At 42.4% G+C, this 18,506-nt stretch overlaps 1 protein-coding gene and 1 pseudogene across 2 annotated transcripts in view; both read right to left on the reverse strand.

The window, feature by feature from the left end:
- The window catches only part of bckdhb (branched chain keto acid dehydrogenase E1 subunit beta), a 541,209-nt gene that overhangs the window by 433,793 nt on the left and 88,910 nt on the right, over positions 1-18,506 (reverse strand). For both annotated transcript variants that reach the window (XM_070885573.1, XM_070885572.1), the window contains exon 5: positions 7,974-8,129. In XM_070885573.1, coding sequence (XP_070741674.1) covers positions 7,974-8,129 — 156 coding nt within the window. The remainder of the gene's footprint in view (positions 1-7,973; positions 8,130-18,506) is intronic.
- LOC139267686 (U2 spliceosomal RNA) lies at positions 8,599-8,768 on the reverse strand (annotated as a pseudogene).

Genomic DNA, 18,506 nt, shown 5'->3' on the forward strand with positions numbered 1-18,506 from the left:
GTAAGGACCTCATCTAACTCCTTTTTGAATATATTTAGTGAATTGGCCTCAACAACTTTCTGTGGTAGAGAATTCCACAGGTTCACCACTCTCTGGGTGAAGAAGTTCCTCCGCATCTCGGTCCTAAATTCAGTAGGGAGGGGAATAAAGCTGGAATTAGAAAGCAAAAATATAGAAAGTGAGTTTGAAGGATAGCAGAAACAAGCAAGAAAAAAGGGTAAAAAAACAAATTTAAAATGCACGTAGCATTTGTAACAAAATAGATAAGTTGACTGCACAAATAGATATAAATGGGTATGATCTGATAGCCATTACAGAGACGTAGTTGCAAGGTGACCAGCACTGGGAACTAAATATTATGGGGTATGACAATTCGGAAGGACAGACAGAAAGGAAAAACAGGTGGGTTGCACTGTTAATAAAGGATGGGATCAGTGAGTTAGTGAGAAACGATATTGGCTCAGAGGATCACGATGTTGAATCAGTTTGGGTGGAGATAAGGAATAATAAAGGGAAAAATTCGCTGGTGGGCGTAGTCTATAGGCTCCCTAACAGCAGCTACACTGTTGGACCGAGTATAAATCAAGAAATAATGGAGGCATGTAATAAAGGAATGGCAATAATCATGGATGATTTTAACCTTCATATTGATTGGACAATGCAAATTAGCCAAGGTAGCCTGGAGGAGGAGTTCATAGAGTGTATCCGGGATAGTTTCCTTGAACAGTATGTTGCAGAACCAACCAGGGAGCAGGCTATCTGAGATCTAGTACTGTGTAATGAGGCAGGATTAATAAATGATCTCGTCATAAAGATCCTCTAGGAATGAGTGACCATAATATGGTTGAATTTCAAATTCAGTTGGAGGGTGAGAAAGTTGGATCTCAAGCCAGTGTCCTAAGCTTAAATAAAGGAGACTGCAAAGGTATGAGGGCAGAGTGGCTAAAGTGAACTGGGAAAATAGATTAAAGTATGGGATGGTTGACGAGCAGTGGCAAACATTTAAGGAAATATTTCATAACTCGCAACAAAAATATATCCCAATGAGAAGGAAAGACTAAGAAATAGGATAACCATCTGTGGCTAACTAAGGAAATAAGGGAGGGTATCAAATTGAAAACATACAAAGGCTTGCAATGTGGCCAAGACTAGTGGGAGGCCAGAGGATTGGGGAATTTTTTAAAAAGCCAGCAGAGAGCGACTAAAAAAATGACTAAGCGAGGGAAGATAGATTATGAAAGTAAACTAGCACAAAATAAAAACAGATAGTAAGAATTTCTACAGGTACATAAAAAGGAAAAGAGTGGATAAAGTAAATATTGGTCCCCTGGAGGATGAGACTGGGGAATTAATAATGGAGAACAGGGAAATGGCAGAGACCTTGAACAAATATTTTGTATTGGTCTTCACGATAGAAGGCACTAAAAACATCCCAATCGTGAATAATCAAGGGGCTATAGGTAGGGAGGAACTTAATACAATCATTATCACTAATGAAGTCGCACCGGGTAAAATAAAGGCAGACAAGTCCCCTGGACCTGATGCCTTACATCCTAGGGGCTTAAGAGAAGTGGCTGCAGAGATAGGGGATGTATTGGTTGTAATCTACCAAAATTCCCTGGATTCTGGGGCGGTCCCAGCAGATTGGAAAACCGCAAATGTAACACCCCTATTTAAAAAAGCAGACAAAAAGCAGGAAACTATAGACCAGTTAGCCTGACATCTGTCGTTGGAAAAAATGCTGGAGTCCATTATTGAGGAAGCAGTAGCGGGACATTTGGAAAAGCATGAATCAAACAGAGTCAGCATGGTTTTATGAAAGGGAAATAGTGGTTGACAAATTTGCTGGAGTTCTTTGAGGATGTAACGAGCAGGGTGGATAAGGGAGAACTAGTGGATGTGGTGTATTTGGATTTCCAGAAGGCATTCGAGAAGGTGCCACATAAGAGATTATTGCACAAGATAAAAGTTCACGGGGTTGGGGGTAATATATTAGCATGGATAGAGGATTGGCTAACTAACAGAAAACAGAGAGTCGGGATTAATGGGTCATTTTCTGGTTGGCAAACAGTGACTGGTGGGGTGCCACAGGGATCGGTGCTGGGTCCTCAACTATTTACAATCTATATTAATGACTTGGATGAAGGGACCGAGTGTAATGTAGCCAAGTTTGCTGATGATACAAAGATGGGTGGGAAGCAAATTGTGAGGAGGACACAAAAAATCTGCAAAGGGATATAGACAGGCTAAGTAAGTGGGCAAACATTTGGCAGATGGAGTATAACGTGAGAAAATGTGAGGTTATCCACTTTGGCAGAAATAATGGAAAAGTAAATTATAATTTAAATGGAGAAAAATTGCAAAGTGCTGCAGTGTGTAGAGACACCTGGGGGTCCTTGTGCATGAAACACAAAAAATTAGTATGCAGGTACAGCAAGTAATCAGGAAGGCAAATGGAATGTTGGCCTTTATTGCAAGGGGGATGGAGTATAAAAGCAGGAGAAGTCCTGCTACAACTGTACAGGGTATTGCTGAGGCTACACCTGAAGTAGTGTGTACAGTTTTGTTCTCTGTATTTAAGGAAGGATATACTTGCATTGGAGGCTGTTCACAGAAGGTTCACTAGGTTGATTCCGGAGATGAGGGGGTTGACTTATGAAGAGTAGGTTGGGCCTATACTCATTGGAGTTCAGGAGAATGAGAGGTGGTCTCATTGAAACTTATAAGATAATGAGGGGGGCTCGACAAGGTGGATGCAGAGAGGATATTTCCACTCATAGGGGAAACAGTCTTAGAATAAGGGGCTGCCCATTTAAAACTGAGATGAGGAGAATTTTCTTCTGAGAGGGTTGTAAATCTATGGAATTCCCTGCCCTAGAGAGCTGTGGAGGCTGGGTCATTGAATATATTTAAGGCGGAGATAGACAGATTTTTGAGCTATAAGGGAGTAAAGGGTTATGGGGAGCGGACAGGGAAGTGGAGTTGAGTCCATGAACAGATCAGCCATGATCTTATTGAATGTCGGAGCAGGCTTGAGGGGCCAAATAGCCTACTCCTGCTCCTATTTCTTATGTTCTTATGTTCTTAAGTTGTAACCAAGATCTGTGAGTTAATAAAAGCAGACCTGCACCCTAGAAGCACCAGGAGGACTGCTTTGTCAGTTGAAGTAAAGGTTACAGCTGCACTTTCATTTTATGCATCTGGATCATTCCAGGCCACAACTGGGGATGTGTGTACCATTTCTCAACATGCAACACATATCTCCATTCAGCAGGTGACTGCTGCACTATATGCCCGGAGGAATGACAACATAAAGTTCCCCATGACCACCCAGGCAATGCGTGACAGGGCTGTGGGCTTCTCCAGGATTACTGGCTTCCCCAAGGTACAGGGCTGCATTGATTGTACCCACATTGCCTTGCGAGCACCTTTGGAGGATTCAGAGATGTACAGGAACAGAAAAGGTTTCCACTCCGTGAATGTGCAGCTCGTCTGTGACGACATGCATCGCATCATGGCAGTTGATGCGTGATACCCTGGGAACACCCATGATGCGTTCATCCTATGCAAGAGAGCTATATCTGCCATGTTTTAGCAGCAGCCAGAAGGGCAGACTGCACGGCACCAATTTCAAAAATTAGAAATGGGAAACAATCAAGTTTGTTTTTTTGGAGTAGATGGGCCCAAAAAAAATGTGCGTAACTCTTGGAATATGCAAAAAACGGCATTGGGGAAAATTGAGCCCAATAACTGCTGCAACAGCATTAGGGAAAATAGCACTTTCTCGCCAGGATGATTCTCATTTACTGCTGACTAGGCTTCCAGGCCACCAGTTATAGCTCTGCTTGCATAAAAGAGCCTACTGAGGTGCACTATGGGGCAACCAACAAGACAGCATGGGAAGATTAAATCCAATGCTGACTTTTGTCAGAAAGTGCCGAGACAGACAAAAGCTGGGAAATGTTAATATGCATGTCGAGGATTATTTAACGACTAAAGCCTATATCTTTAAATGCACCTAATAATAGCTTTAAATTTTTCAAAAAAGTTCAGTGTTTTGCCTTGAGATTGGACTAGCTTCTTCACTACGTTTCTCAAGGCTTAAAATTGATGTATTTAAACAAATTAGCTGTGTGGCTGTTCATGAGGAAGAACGCTGTGGATTGCAGGAAGACAGCAATGGACTGATCAGGTGGGCAGAAAACTGGCAAAATAGAATTCAATCCAAAGAAGTGAGAGGTAATTCCTTTGGGGAGGGCTAACAAGGCAAGGGAGTACACAATAAATAGTAGGATACTGATGAGTGTAGAGGAACAGAGGGACTTTGGAGTGCAAGTCCACAGATCCCTGAAGGTTGCAGGACAGGTAGATAAGGTGGTTAAGAAGGCATACAGGACATTTTCCTTCATTAGCTGAGGCATAGAATACCAAGAACAGGGAGGTTATACTTGAACTGTATAAAACACTAGTTAGGCCACAGCTAGAGTACTGTGTACAGCTCTGGTCACCACATTACATACAAGATGTGATTGCACTAGAGAACGCAGAGGCGATTTACGAGGATGTTGCCAAGATTGGAGAATTTTATCTATGAGGAAAGATTGGATAGGTTGGAGTTGTTTTCCACAGAGGAGGCCAAGTAGAGACCTTAATGAGGTGTATAAAATTATGAGGGACCTAGATAGAGTGGATAGGAAGGATGTATTTCCCCTAGCAGAGAGATCAATAACTAAAGGGCATAGATTTAAAGTAATTGGTAGAAAGATTAGAGGGGAGTTAAGGAGAACTTTTTTGACCCAGAGGGTGGTGGAGGTCTGGAACTCACTGGCTGAAAGGGTGGTAGAGGCAGAAACCGTCATAGCATTTAAATAACATTTGGATATGCACTTGAAGGCCAAGAGCTGGAAAGTGGGATTAGGCTGGATAGCTCTTCTTCTGCCTGCACGGACACAATGGATCGAATGGCCTACTTCTGTGCTGTAAATTTCTATGATTCTATGAATTTTCTTCATTTAGCTTCTATCTCAATGTATTTCATACATACTGTGCGCTTAGCTTCACAAATGCAGATGCCCATTTAAACAGCAGAGTCAATTTTTGTTAAGTGAACATTGCTGATGCAGCCACATCAGAAATGTACAGTTAAATTTACAACTACACATTGTTTGCTGATTTAAATTGAAACAGGCTTTTCTGAAATAAACTATTTATATTATTGTAGAACAGCTACAATTTTGATGGTTAGTGAAATAAGTATATAACATTTGGTACAGAAAATGGATGAATACAATTTGAGCTTTAAATAAAAGTAAATTGTATAAACTATGTACAAAAACAAGCATAAACAAATAATCTATATCTGCCTAAAATGAATACTAAGTCCAGGACCACTTTGGTTGAAATCAGATTAATTTCCTGCAGAAAGGTATCAGTCAGAATGATTTAATTCTGAATATCTACAGGAAAAACAGGGTTAGATGGTAGGCTTGAATTTATTGACTTATTTGAACACCCATATACTGTTGGCAACAAACCGACATACATTTATCAAGCCAAACTATAGGTTATTACTACTGATTTATAAACATCCCAAAAGAATTTCAAAGTACTTACTGGTTTGAAGATTTTAGTGCAAAATTTAGTCAAATTTTGAAAAAGAATGTTTGGAGCGTCAAAAAAAATTTAGTTACCCTTTCGGGAGAGTGTAAAAAAAGTTTATATGTCGATTATAAACAAATGGCCCTACTTTTTCACAAAAACAAATCAAAATAGCATGTTATCTAGCGTCCAAAATCAGGAGTTCCGGAATCCAGAATGTTCCAGAATCTGGACTCCGGGACAATTCGTGGCAGGGTCGTCCGGAATACATAAAATGTTCCGGAATCCAGACCAGACGACCCTGCCCGACCTCGGGGCCTCACCTCGCTGCCGCTTGCCTTGCTGCCCTTACCTCAGGGCCTCCTCGCCGGCCCGCGTGAACACCTCTTCAGCGGGGTCCCGCCCGCACGAACTCCTCCTCGGCGGGGCCCGCCCAACGACGACATCCTCGGCGGGGCCCGCTGGCCCGACAACCTCCTTGGCGGGGCCCCGCCCGAACACCACTTCGGCGGGGTCCCGCCCGACTCAAACACCTCCTCAACGGGCCCTGGCGGCCTGCCCGGACAGCTCCTCAGCAGGTACCGCCCCCACCCCTTTCTGATGTTCCGGAATCCGGAAATACCCGAACCTGGGCTCGGATGTTTCCGGATTCATGACGTCAGAAAGATGTTCCAAAGTCCGAAACGGCCTTGGGACACGGACGCTGCACCTGTACAATATTCACTCGGAGAAAGTGTAGGCAGTGCATGCATAAAAACCTCCCAGGTCTCGGGTAGCCCAGCCAGAAGCAAAGAAAATAATCCTGTACTTATTTCAGGAGCATGCCTTGAATTCAACCTTCCACTGAATCAGTGTACTAGGCAGGTCGGGGCCATAAAAGGAGCAGAGGTGTGGCAGCCCAGGAGCATAGTGGAGGCCCTGTTGGTGTAGAAGGAAGACTTCTCTTCCTTGAGGTGGACTCTATGATATAAGGAGTCGGAACCTTGCCCTCCTGATAACGATCACGGAATCACTTAAGAAAAAATTTCGGTGCAACCGGCTTTATTCGAGCATGCAAGGGAAAGTTCAAACGTGGACTTTCAAAATACAAGAGGTTTCAATTACAGTTATACAGTTTTTCGAGGGGTGCTATCCCTCGATTGGTCTACTGCTATCAGCGACGTTACATTGATTTGTTGACTCTTATCAGACTAGCTCTGAGTGGTTCGTTCCCACCTGTCCATCTCTCATCACATATCAGTGATGTGAACATTGCCATAGTCCCTATAATGTGTGAAGTAACTCTGTTCCAAAATACTAGCTTCCTTATTCTCTTCCCTAGAGAACAAGTCTAATACAGTTTTTCATGAGAGTCAGATACTGTTTACAGTCTATGTTCCAGACTGTTGCTCTTGCTGGATTTGCTTATTCAGAATGTAAATCTATACTAAGGTTCACACCACAGATGGTTAATTACCTATCAGGCTTTGCTATTCCCTTCTTACTAACCCAATATAAGCGAGTGTATAAGCGTGCTTTACATACATAAGTGGGTTATACATAACCAGTCAGTATTACAATCCATACCGTAAGACAGAAGAATCCCTGATTACTCAGAATCTCCTAATACTGATAAGCCCTCTTAATCTGGACCATTTTACGTGTCAGATCAATTTACTACCTTCAGTACCTCCATTGTAGTGACCGTTTTTTATCCCCTTACTACCCCGACCTGCGTGAGAACACCAGCGGCAGTTCAGGGCCATTAAAGGAGCAGAGTGCGGCGGCCTCGGGAGCAGCGTGGAGGCCACTTCAGGGAGCAGCGCGAGTTGGTGCAGGAGGGCGACAGCAGCAAAGAGTGACGTCATCAAGGTCCAGGTCAGTGATTGGAGCGTGGGCAGATACAGCGAGAGACTGTGGAGGGATGTGATCAGGGCCCAGGAGAGGCGTGAGTTCGGGGCCAGGGACCCAGGGGTAGTACAGGTCAGCCCACACTGCGATACGTGCACACACCTAGCAGAGCTGGTCTCCAGTTGTCTTGGACCAAGACCTAGCTCTGTCAAGCCCACGTGGTGGCTGGTGTGCAACGGCCACCACACGTTAAAAAAATCCATGCACAGGCATCCTCCACCCTTCAGGATGTAGTTCAGGACCTGGAATATTAGGTCCTTCACTGAAATACCTGTGAACTCATTCTTTTTTGGCATGGATGCAAGTCATCCTCGTTTTGAGGGACTGCCTATGATGATGATCTATAACCTTCTAAAATTGTGCAAGGTTCTATGCTATGGGTCTGCATCTGTAAGTGGAAACAGACCCAACTTATTTTAAACTACTTAATGTACAAAAATGTCCTGTAACTTACTTGTTCTTTGACAAAAGTTTTGAATGCTCACCTTAACTCCAGGAATATGAGAAAAGAAAGCCTCAGGACTCTGAGAGTGATAGAGTGATCCATGACCCACACATCCCCAAGGTGCTCGAATTGTTAAACTTCCACAGTCAAATAAGTCCCCAGAGCGATAGCGATACTTAGCAGCTTCATTAACAATCTGAAAATAAAATATTAGAATAAAGTGAAAATTAAGTTTAATTTCAACGCCTTAGTAAATTTTATGTAGAATTTATTTGTACATGCACAATGAGAAAGAAGGAGCCTTCCCTCAATAAAACGACTGAAAGATTCAATATCCAGCACAAACTTTCAATTTACAAATGGTACAACGAATGTTAAATTACATGTTGCATGTTGAGAGGACATTAGTTCAAGCCCCTGACTCCCAACCAGAGAAACAAAAAGAGAGGTAAAATAAAGTTGTCCAAATTAGTTTTAAATTTTACAAGCAAATCACATTGCTCTTCCTAGTCATTAGAAACTTAAAAAAAAATTAGCATGGGATGGGGGCGTCGCTGGCAAGGTCAGCATTTATTTATTTTTTTTGTTCATTCTTGTCAGATCAACTCCAGCGCCAAAGATCACTTTGCGCTACTATATTTGATCTTAGCCAAAAGGCCGAGAGGGGAAGCTGCACCGTTCCTGGAAACACTGCAATACCAGGTCGGTGCGTGGAGTGGACGGAGCAAGCCCCTGTTCCAAAAAACAATTTAATATTTGGTCCCCAGATAGGGGATATTAAACTGATAAGAACAGATACTACACTTGATCTTAGCCAAAAGGCCCGAGAAGCGATGCAAGGTCAGCATTTATTGCCCATCCCTAATTGCCCTCGAGAAGGTGGTGGTGAGCCGCATTCTTGAACCGCTGCAATCCTTGTGGTGAAGGTACTCCCACAGTGCTGTTACGGAGGGAGCTCCAGGATTTTAACCCAGCGACAGTGAAGGAACAGCGATATATTTCCAAGTCAGAATGGTGTGCAACTTGGAGGGATGGTGTTCCCATGCCCCTGTTGCCCTTGTCCTTCAAGGTGGTAAAAGTCATGGGTTTGGGAGGAGCTTTCAAAGAAGTTTTGGTGTACGAATGACCAATTTCTGCACATCTATGCTGCTGCTTTCATAAAAAGGTAAATATGGAAGAAAGAGACTAGGAAAGAGGTTGGAGGCAGCAGTTTAGATAGATTTCTTTGAGAAAATAACATTTTGGAATATTGTATATGAATAATTTGAGACATGACATGTGTTAAGCATATCATGCTTGAAAGGAATAGGTGACTTTGGACCAAGCTCTCCGTCATTAGGTTTTTCTGTGGGTCATGTCTGAGTAAATTGATAGAGATTGATTGCTACAATTAGTCAAAAACTGCATTATTGTGGTATCATGTGACAGACTAGATGGACCGTGGGTTTTTTTCATCTAGCAATTCCTATGCTACAAACCTACAAATGAAGTTAGATAAAATCTAATTCTACAAAACAGGGGCAAATTAAATGTTATATAGATAAGTTTATGGTACAGCATGTTAAAAAAAAAACATACATATTCTCTGAATAACGCAGAAATTGTTAAAAAAATAGATTGAGAGAGATCTGGGGTGTCAGTGATTTGGTACTGGACATGTCAAGTCACTGAAGAACAGCAATCCACAAGGTGACGATGCTCAACTATGTTCCCAAACCAATGAATTTGGAGTCATAGAGTACATAACACTGGGCACCTAACCTCAGGAAAGACATATTGGAAATGGAGCTGGTACAGAATGGATTCACCAGTATTATACCGAGGCGTAAAGGGTTAAATTATGAGGACAAGTTGCATTAACTTGGTTGTATGTCCCTGTGTTTAGACAGTTGAGGGGTGATCTAATCGTAGAGACTAAAGCGATAAAAGGATTCGATAGGATCGATGCAAATGGCTAGTTTCCCTAACCTGTTTTTCTGGCGCCCTCACCCGAGATGCGGCGCTTTTGTCCGCCTCCAAGCGCGCCGCAAAAAGATGTCCATATTTTGGCCGCTCCCCAGTCTCTCCTCGGTCGTGGCGCAGCGTGGCCCAATGGATTGGGAGCGGAGCCAGGTCCCGGCGCTGAAAACAGTGCCGGGACGTCTGCGCGCATGTGCAGCTCTTGGCAGGCCGTTTCTGCAAACATGTACTGCACGCTGTGTGGGAGGGGCCCGAAGCACGCCGTCCCTAGCCCTGGCCGAATGGGCTCCCTCATCGGTGGCCCGCTGCGTTCCCTAAGGTAGAACTTCAATTTTTTATTTATTATTTACCAATTGATTTTGGTGCTTTAGGTGCAAGGTTCCTTCTATTTTTTTATTTGTTATTTATTGATTGATTGCTTGCTTGCTTATTACTTTGGTCTTGGTGCTTTGGGCAAGGGTTCCTTCTATTTTATTTGTTAATTAATTGCTTATTATTTTTTGTGCTTTGTTCGGTGCTTGGTGGTGCTTTAAATGTAGTTGCTTGCGCCGATTCCTTAACTCTAGGTAAGGTTTTTCTGTGCGGACAGAAGTGGCAACATACGCTGGCCTAAGTTAGTTTGGAGCAACTATTTGCTGGCCAAATGCCTAAAACAGGGGGTAAGTTGCTGGGAACGGCCCCTTTTGAAAAAAAACTGAACTAAAAAAAACCTAACTAACTCACTTACACAGGTGCAAATTAAATGGCCAGAATTACAACTAAAAAGATAGTCCAGAAAAATCAAGTTGCTCCAAAAAAAAAGGAGCAACTCCTGGGGAAACTTGGGCCCAAAAAAACTATTTCCTCTGGTGGGAGAATCTTGAACAAGGTGCCAAATTTCAAAATTAAAGCCAGGCCATTTAAGAGTGAAACATTTTCCACAAATGCTGGTGGAAATCTGGAACTCACTCCCCAAAAAACAGTGGATGCTGGATCAATTGACAGAGATCAATAGATTATTTTTTTACACAAGCAAGCTCATGGTAGGTTCGCCTTGGGATTTGATCATTTCTTTATATCAATTATAACAGGCAACAAGGAGTCAATAAAAGTGGTACCTTTTCCAGTTACTGACTTTATTCCAGCTAGAAAATTCACTCTGACCCAATCTACACAAGGCATTTTTCTTTACAGCTCCGAGGTATATGCCAAAACATGGTGGGAGTTACATAAAATTAAGATGACAATAATCATATATCCTGGGGTTCCAAGATAAGCTATGGATCCTGCTCTGGCAAACTTGAACAAGTTCAGTTAACAAAGATATGAATACTTCACTGGGTTGAGCACAATAACTGATATTAGTAGCAGGTTCTCTCGCTGCTGAATTTGGCCAGTTTATGCACGGGTGAACTTATATATTTGCAGTTGCTGTGAAGTTGCAAATACAAATTTGTGAATCTAATATGGAGACTCTGTCAGGCAAGGGTGCATTATGAGCCAACAAGGAGGGCTTTACTTAGGGGCAACCTGTAAAGTACTAAAGAGCAGATTCAGCAGCATACTTTAATTTTTTTTAAATTTAGGTATTTTATACACAGTAATATTTTAATTCTGCGTGGGATACATTCATCAGTCAGTATTTAATAAAGATAACCCCCTTTTCTTTTCTCCCCTCCACTCCTGAAAGCAGATTCTTATTGGGCTGGAATCTTAGATAAAGCACAAAAGGCAGCCATTCGGCCCGTGCCAGCTATTTGGTAGAGCTATCCAATTAATCCCAAACCCCTGCTCTTTCATAGTTCTGCAAATTTTTTCCCTTCAAGTATATATCCAATTCCCTTTTGAAAAAGTTACTGTTGAATCTGCTTCCACCGGCCATTCAGGCAGTGCATTCCAGATTATAGCAACTTGCTACGTAAAACATTTTTTCCTCCTTTCACCTCTGGTTCTTTCGCCACTGGTTCTTTCGCCAATTCCGTTAAATTTGTTCCTCTGGTTACAACCTTTCTGCCACTGGAAAGTTTCTCCTTATTTACTCTATCAGAACCATTCATGATTTTAAATACCTCTATCAAATCTTCCTTTAACCTTCTCAGCTCTGAGAACAATGCCAGTTTCTCTAGTCTTTCCACATAACTTAAGCCCTGCATCTCTAGTATCAATCTAGTACATCTCTGCACCCTCTCCAAGGTCTTGACAATCTTCCTAAAGTGTGGTGCCCATAATTGGCCACAATACTCGAGCTGGGGCCTAACCACTGTTTTATAAAGGTTTAGAATAACTTCCTTATTTTTGTACTCTATTCCTCTTTTTATTAAGCCAAGGATCCCACACGCTTTTTTTTAAAAAGCCTTCTCAACTTGTCCTGCCACCTCCAAAGATTTGTGTACGTACACTTGCAGGTTTCACTGTTCTTTCACCCGCTTAAGAACTGTACCATTTAGTTCATATTGTCTATCCTCATTCTTCCTACAAAAATGAATCACTTTACACTTCTCTGCATTTACTAAAGTTCAACAGGGGACCAGTAGCCCTTTGGTACCTCTCGCGAGCCAACACAATGAGTGTTAGCAGGCTATTCGACCAAAGAGGGTATAACAGCTGAGCCCAATTCTATCACCAGACATCCATGCACAATTCTTTCCAGCAGGAATCAATGAATAGCAATAGGAGCAGAAACCCTGGCTTATTTTTTCTAATCCCTTGCCCAAAGGCACTGGAGCTAATTGGAGCATTCTAAATGCACTATCAAGGTAGGAGGGAAAATAATGAAAAAGCTCCATGGAGAAAATTAACCTTGTTATGGGAGAAATTTGCAATAATCTGACATAGTGATAGTTACTGCCATTTCATTTTAATTGCATTTAGTCTGCCAAAACATGAATATGGTGCCACATCCATTATATATATTTGATATGTTGGCTTTGAGGATTCTCACACATAAGCAATGGGCAGAAAATCTAGTATTGTAATTTTTGTTTCCAAAATCTCGACCACATGATTTTTCCCGTCATTTATACGAAGAAATCTTATAGTACATTTAAATTACTGCTCCTTCAGTAAAAGAGAGGACAACAAGAAGGGCTTTACTGTCTCTGTCAACACTGGCATCAATGCCATGGGAAGCAAGCTGCAAAGTATTCATAAGCAAGAGCAGAATCTGCAACAGAGTTTCTTTTTTTAATGTAATTATTTAACACACAATAATTCAATTCTGCGTGGTATCTATTCATTATTGGGTTATGCAGCCCCAAGCTCTGATCCACTGGGTGATCCTGAATTTTTGAGCCACTGCACTACAATAGGAGCAAATAACTCGTTAACCTATCCTCGGAGCTACATCTGATTTGTGAGGTGAGGTCCAAAGGGATGTGAACTACTCTTATTGGCCCATTTCTTGAGGATGTTCTGCTTAATTCAAGTTCTCACTCTTGAGATTTAAATTAGATTGGTTTTAATCCAGTCCAGCAATGTGGCAATGGTGTACATATCATGTATCAGACATGTTTAGTAATGGCGTGATGACATCTTTCCTGTTAGAGATTTATGCCTCCACAGACCATTTATTTTCTTGTTATTTGCAGGAATCTTCAGCAAACCAAGAGTAAATTTGATATGTATAATGTTCTGATTCCAGATTAGGATGCATTGGAATTGATGCAAGAAAAACAGAAGGCAGCACACGTGTTAAAGGAGGAGATTGACTAAAGGTTTAGACCCGAGCTCAAAAATAAACTTGCTTGCATTAGGACTAAGATTCATATTTTCCACATACTCTACATCAGGGTAGCAAGAGAATGGTTGGGAGAGGGCTAATTAAAGAAGTTAAGGGTTTGGGAAGCAGTGAATTTTACTTTTGGAAAGAGAAGTTTTATTATGATTTTTTTTTGCACTAATTTTTTCTTGGATCAACGGCAGTTTGCAGATGTTTCCGTGCCAGGAGTGTTTACCATTGTTTACGCCAGAGATAGGAATTGATTTTTGATTGATGACCACAATCCCAATGTTTTACTAAAGGGCTGCATTTACACAAGTACCATAAAGCAATTCATTGTTCTTGTTTATAAACAACACATTCATATGTTCGTCCTTAAACAAATACCAACAGAAATCCAAATGCATCAAATCATGAATTTCTTTGAAGCATTATATATAACACAATGGGCAGGATTTTGGGCTGCCGTATATACTCGCGTATCCTACGATCTCACGTATCATGCGACCCCTAAATTTTCGTCCCCAAAACATGATTTTATCATATATCTCATGTATCATGCGAGTCACTTTTTTGAGATACCAGATGACACTAGACTAGGCTTTCAAACAAGTTTAACAAGTACCCAACACGTAACAAGCGGAACAAAGCAACAACGTTAAAGCTGCAAAGCTGTTTGGTGTCGGAGAAAGCTGTGTCCGAAACTGGAGAAAACAAAAAGAAAAATTGAAGGAAACTCCTTCCTATAAATGCGCAAATCGCGGGTCACAATCTAAAATAAGACTTTATGCTTTACGAGAAGCAAGAAGTGTTAAGAAGAAAAACAAAAATTGCAGAAACTCCCAAAAGAATCAGAAGAAAAAGTGACTAGTTTTCAAACATTTGTAATCAAACATCGCAAAGCTAACAGCTATAAGTTATCGTGCATTGGAAACATGGATGAGACACCCGTGAATTTTGATATGCCATCAAACTCAACCGTTAATAAAGTCGGCGAGAAAAGTATTTTTATCAAAACTACAGGGCATGAAAAGACACATTTTACGGTTGTTTGGAAAGCTGATTTGGAAAGCGTAAACATTACATGTGTATCAGCAAGTAAAACAGCAGTTTTATCAAAATCATCTTTACTTGATATACATATGCACTATTTGACGATACGGTCTGCTTAACAGCCTAACAGCCTAATCTTGGCCAGCACTTCACACCCGCAAATTTTGTATCTCGCGTATCATGCTACCCCCCAAATTTAGGTTACAATTTAGGTCTTCAAAAGTCGCATGATACGCGAGTATATACGGTATTTGCATTTCGGGGCGTTAATTGAGACGGGGGTTTGGTACCCGAAAATAGTTTTGAGCCTTTGACTGCAAGTTTCGGCGAAAATGTAATTTGGAGGAGCGTTGGCGTTGTCAGGCATTACACAACGGACTTTTGCGTGTCCGAGCCAAAACTTGTGGCGGTAAAGAAGTTTAGTTGTTTAGTGTCCTGCAACATAATATTGCATACTGTATGGTTTTATTTTGGTGGGAGGTGTTTCTGTGACTTTGTTGCAGTTGAACTTAATTTGTCAACGGTGTTTTGTGTATCATTCCAACATTCACCAGAGATGCGCCTTTATAGGGGCACATAGCGTGTCCAGTATTAGCTCCATCCCTCAGGAGAACCGGTCCATTATGAGCTAGCGACGTGCGAGTGTTGGTCCGGCAGCATCTCCACGCTGCCTCCCCTGTAGATGGGATGGCTATCAATGGGGGGCTCACTAGGCTCCTTTTCATATTCCCCCTCCTCCTGAATTGGGCATGCAATCCCCACCGGCAATGCCTGCCCCTCATGATGGCCAAGCTGTGCAATATAGAAACATAGAAAATACGTGCAGGAGTAGGCCATTCGGCCCTTCGAGCCAGCACCACCATTCAATAAGATCATTGCTGATCATTCCCTCAGTACCCCTTTCCTGCTTTCTCTCCGTACCTCTTGATCCCCTTAGCTGCAAGGGCCATATCTAACTCCCTCTTGAATATATCCAATGAACTGGCATCAACAACTCTCTGCGGCAGGGAATTCCAGAGGTTAATAACTCTGAGTGAAGAAGTATCTCCTCATCTCAGTCCTAAATGGCCTATCCCTTATCTTAAGACTATGCCCCTGGTTCTGGACTTCCCAAACATCGGGAACATTCTGCCCGCATCTAACCTGTCCAGTCCCATCAGAATCTTATACGTTTCTATGAGATCCCCTCTCATCCTTCTAAACTCCAGTGAATAAAGGCCCAGTTGATCCAGTCTCTCCTCATATGACAGTCCTGCCATCCCTGGAATCAGTCTGGTGAACCTTCACTGCACTCCCTCAATAGCAAGAACGTCCTTCCTCAGATTAGGAGACCAAAACTGAACACAATATTCCAGGTGAGGCCTCACTAAGGCCCTATACAACTGCAGTAACACCTCCCCGCTCCTATACTCAACTCCCCTAGCTATGAAGGCCAACGTACCATTTTGCCTTCTTCACCGCCTGCTGTACCTGTATGCCAACCTTCAACGACTGATGAACCATGACACCCAGGACTCGTTGCACCTCCCCTTTTCCTAATCTGCTGCCATTCAGATAATATTCTGCCTTCGTGTTTGTGCCACCAAAGTGGATAACTTCACATTTATCCACATTATACTGCATCTGCCATGCATTTGCCCACTCACCTAACCTGTCCAAGTCACCCTACAACCTCTTACCATCCCCCTCACAGCTCACACCGCCACCCAGTTTAGTGTCATCTGCAAACTTGGGGATATTACACACGCAATTCCTTCATCCAAATCGTTAATGTATATTCTAAAGAGCTGGGGTCCCAGCACTGAGCCCTGCGGCACTCCACTCGTCACTGCCTGGCATTCTGAAAAGGACCCGTTTATCCCGACTCTCTGCTTCCTGTCTGCCAACCAATTCTCTATCCATATCAGTACATTACCCCCAATACCATGCGCTTTGATTTTGCACACCAATCTCTTGTGCGGGACCTTGTTAAAAGCCTTTTGAAAGTCCAAATACATCACATCCATTGGTTCTTCCTTGTCTACTCTGCTAGTTACATCCTCAAAAAATTCCAGAAGATTCGTAAAGCATGATTTCCCTTTCATAAATCCACGCTGACTTGGACCGATCCTGTCACTGCTTTCCAAATGCGCTGCTATTTCATCCTTAATAATTGATTCCAACATTTTCCCCACTACTGATGTCAGGCTAACCGGTCTATAGTTACCCGTTTTCTCTCTCCCTCCTTTTTTAAAAAGTGGTGTTACATTAGCTAGACTCTAGTCCATAGGAACTGATCCAGAGTCGATAGACTGTTGGAAAATTATCACCAATGCATCCACTATTTCTAGGGCAACTTCCTTAAGTACTCTGGGATGCAGACTATCAGGCCCCGGGGATTTATCGGCCTTCAATCCCATTAATTTCCCTAACACAATTTCCCGCCTAATAAGGATATCCTTCAGTTCCTCCTTCTCACTTGACCCACTATCCCCAGTACATTCGGAAGGTTATTTGTGTCTTTCTTCGTGAAGACAGAACTGAAGTATTTGTTCAATTGATCTGCCATTTCTTTGATTAGGGCAGGGAAAATAGAGTACGAGAGGAAGCTTGCAGGGAACATTAAAAATGGACTGCAAAAGTTTCTATAGATATGTAAAGAGAAAAAGGTTAGTAAAGACAAATGTAGGTCCCCTGCAGTCAGAATCAGGGGAAGTCATAATGGGGAACAAAGAAATGGCAGACCAATTGAACAAGTACTTTGGTTCGGTATTCACTAAGGAGCACACAAACAACCTTCCAGATATAAAAGGGGTCAGAGGGTCTAGTAAGAAGGAGGAACTGAGGGAAGTCCTTATTAGTCGGGAAATTGTGTTGGGGAAATTGATGGGATTGAACGCCGATAAATCCCCAGGGCCTGATGGTCTGCATCCCAGAGTACTTGAAGTGGCCTTGGAAATAGCGGATGCATTGACAGTCATTTTCCAACATTCCATAGACTCTGGATCAGTTACTATGGAGTGGAGGTTAGCCAATGTAACCCCACTTTTTAAAAAAGGAGGGAGAGAAAACAGGGAATTATAGACCGGTCAGCCTGACATTGGCAGTGGGTAAAATGATGGAATCAATTATTAAGGATGTCATAGCAGCGCATTTGGAAAGAGGTGACATGATAGATTCAAGTCAGCATGGATTTGTGAAGGGAAATCATGCTTGACAAATCTTCTGGAATTTTTTGAGGATGTTTCCAGTAGAGTGGACAAGGGAGAACCAGTTGATGTGGTGTATTTGGACTTTCAGAAGGCTTTCGACAAGGTCCCACACAAGAGATTAATGTACAAAGTTAAAGCACATGGGATTGGGGGTAGTGTGCTGACGTGGATTGAGAACTGGTTGGCAGACAGGAAGCAAAGAGTAGGAGTAAATGGGGACTTTTCAGAATGGCAGGCAGTGACTAGTGGGGTACCGCAAGGTTCTGTGCTGGGGCCCCAGCTGTTTACATTGTACATTAATGATTTAGACGAGGGGATTAAATGTAGTATCTCCAAATTTGCGGATGACACTAAGTTGGGTGGCAGTGTGAGCTGCGAGGAGGATGCTATGAGGCTGCAGAGCGATTTGGATAGGTTAGGTGAGTGGGCAAATACATGGCAGATGAAGTATAATGTGGATAAATGTGAGGTTATCCACTTTGGTGGTAAAAACAGAGAGACAGACTATTATCTGAATGGTGACAGATTAGGAAAAGGGGAGATGCAACGAGACCTGGGTGTCATGGTACATCAGTCATTGAAGGTTGGCATGCAGGTACAGCAGGCGGTTAAGAAAGCAAATGGCATGTTGGCCTTCATAGCGAGGGGATTTGAGTACAGGGGCAGGGAGGTG

Source organism: Pristiophorus japonicus, chromosome 7 (genome assembly GCF_044704955.1).
Source record: "Pristiophorus japonicus isolate sPriJap1 chromosome 7, sPriJap1.hap1, whole genome shotgun sequence".
Classification (NCBI taxonomy): domain Eukaryota; kingdom Metazoa; phylum Chordata; class Chondrichthyes; family Pristiophoridae; genus Pristiophorus; species Pristiophorus japonicus.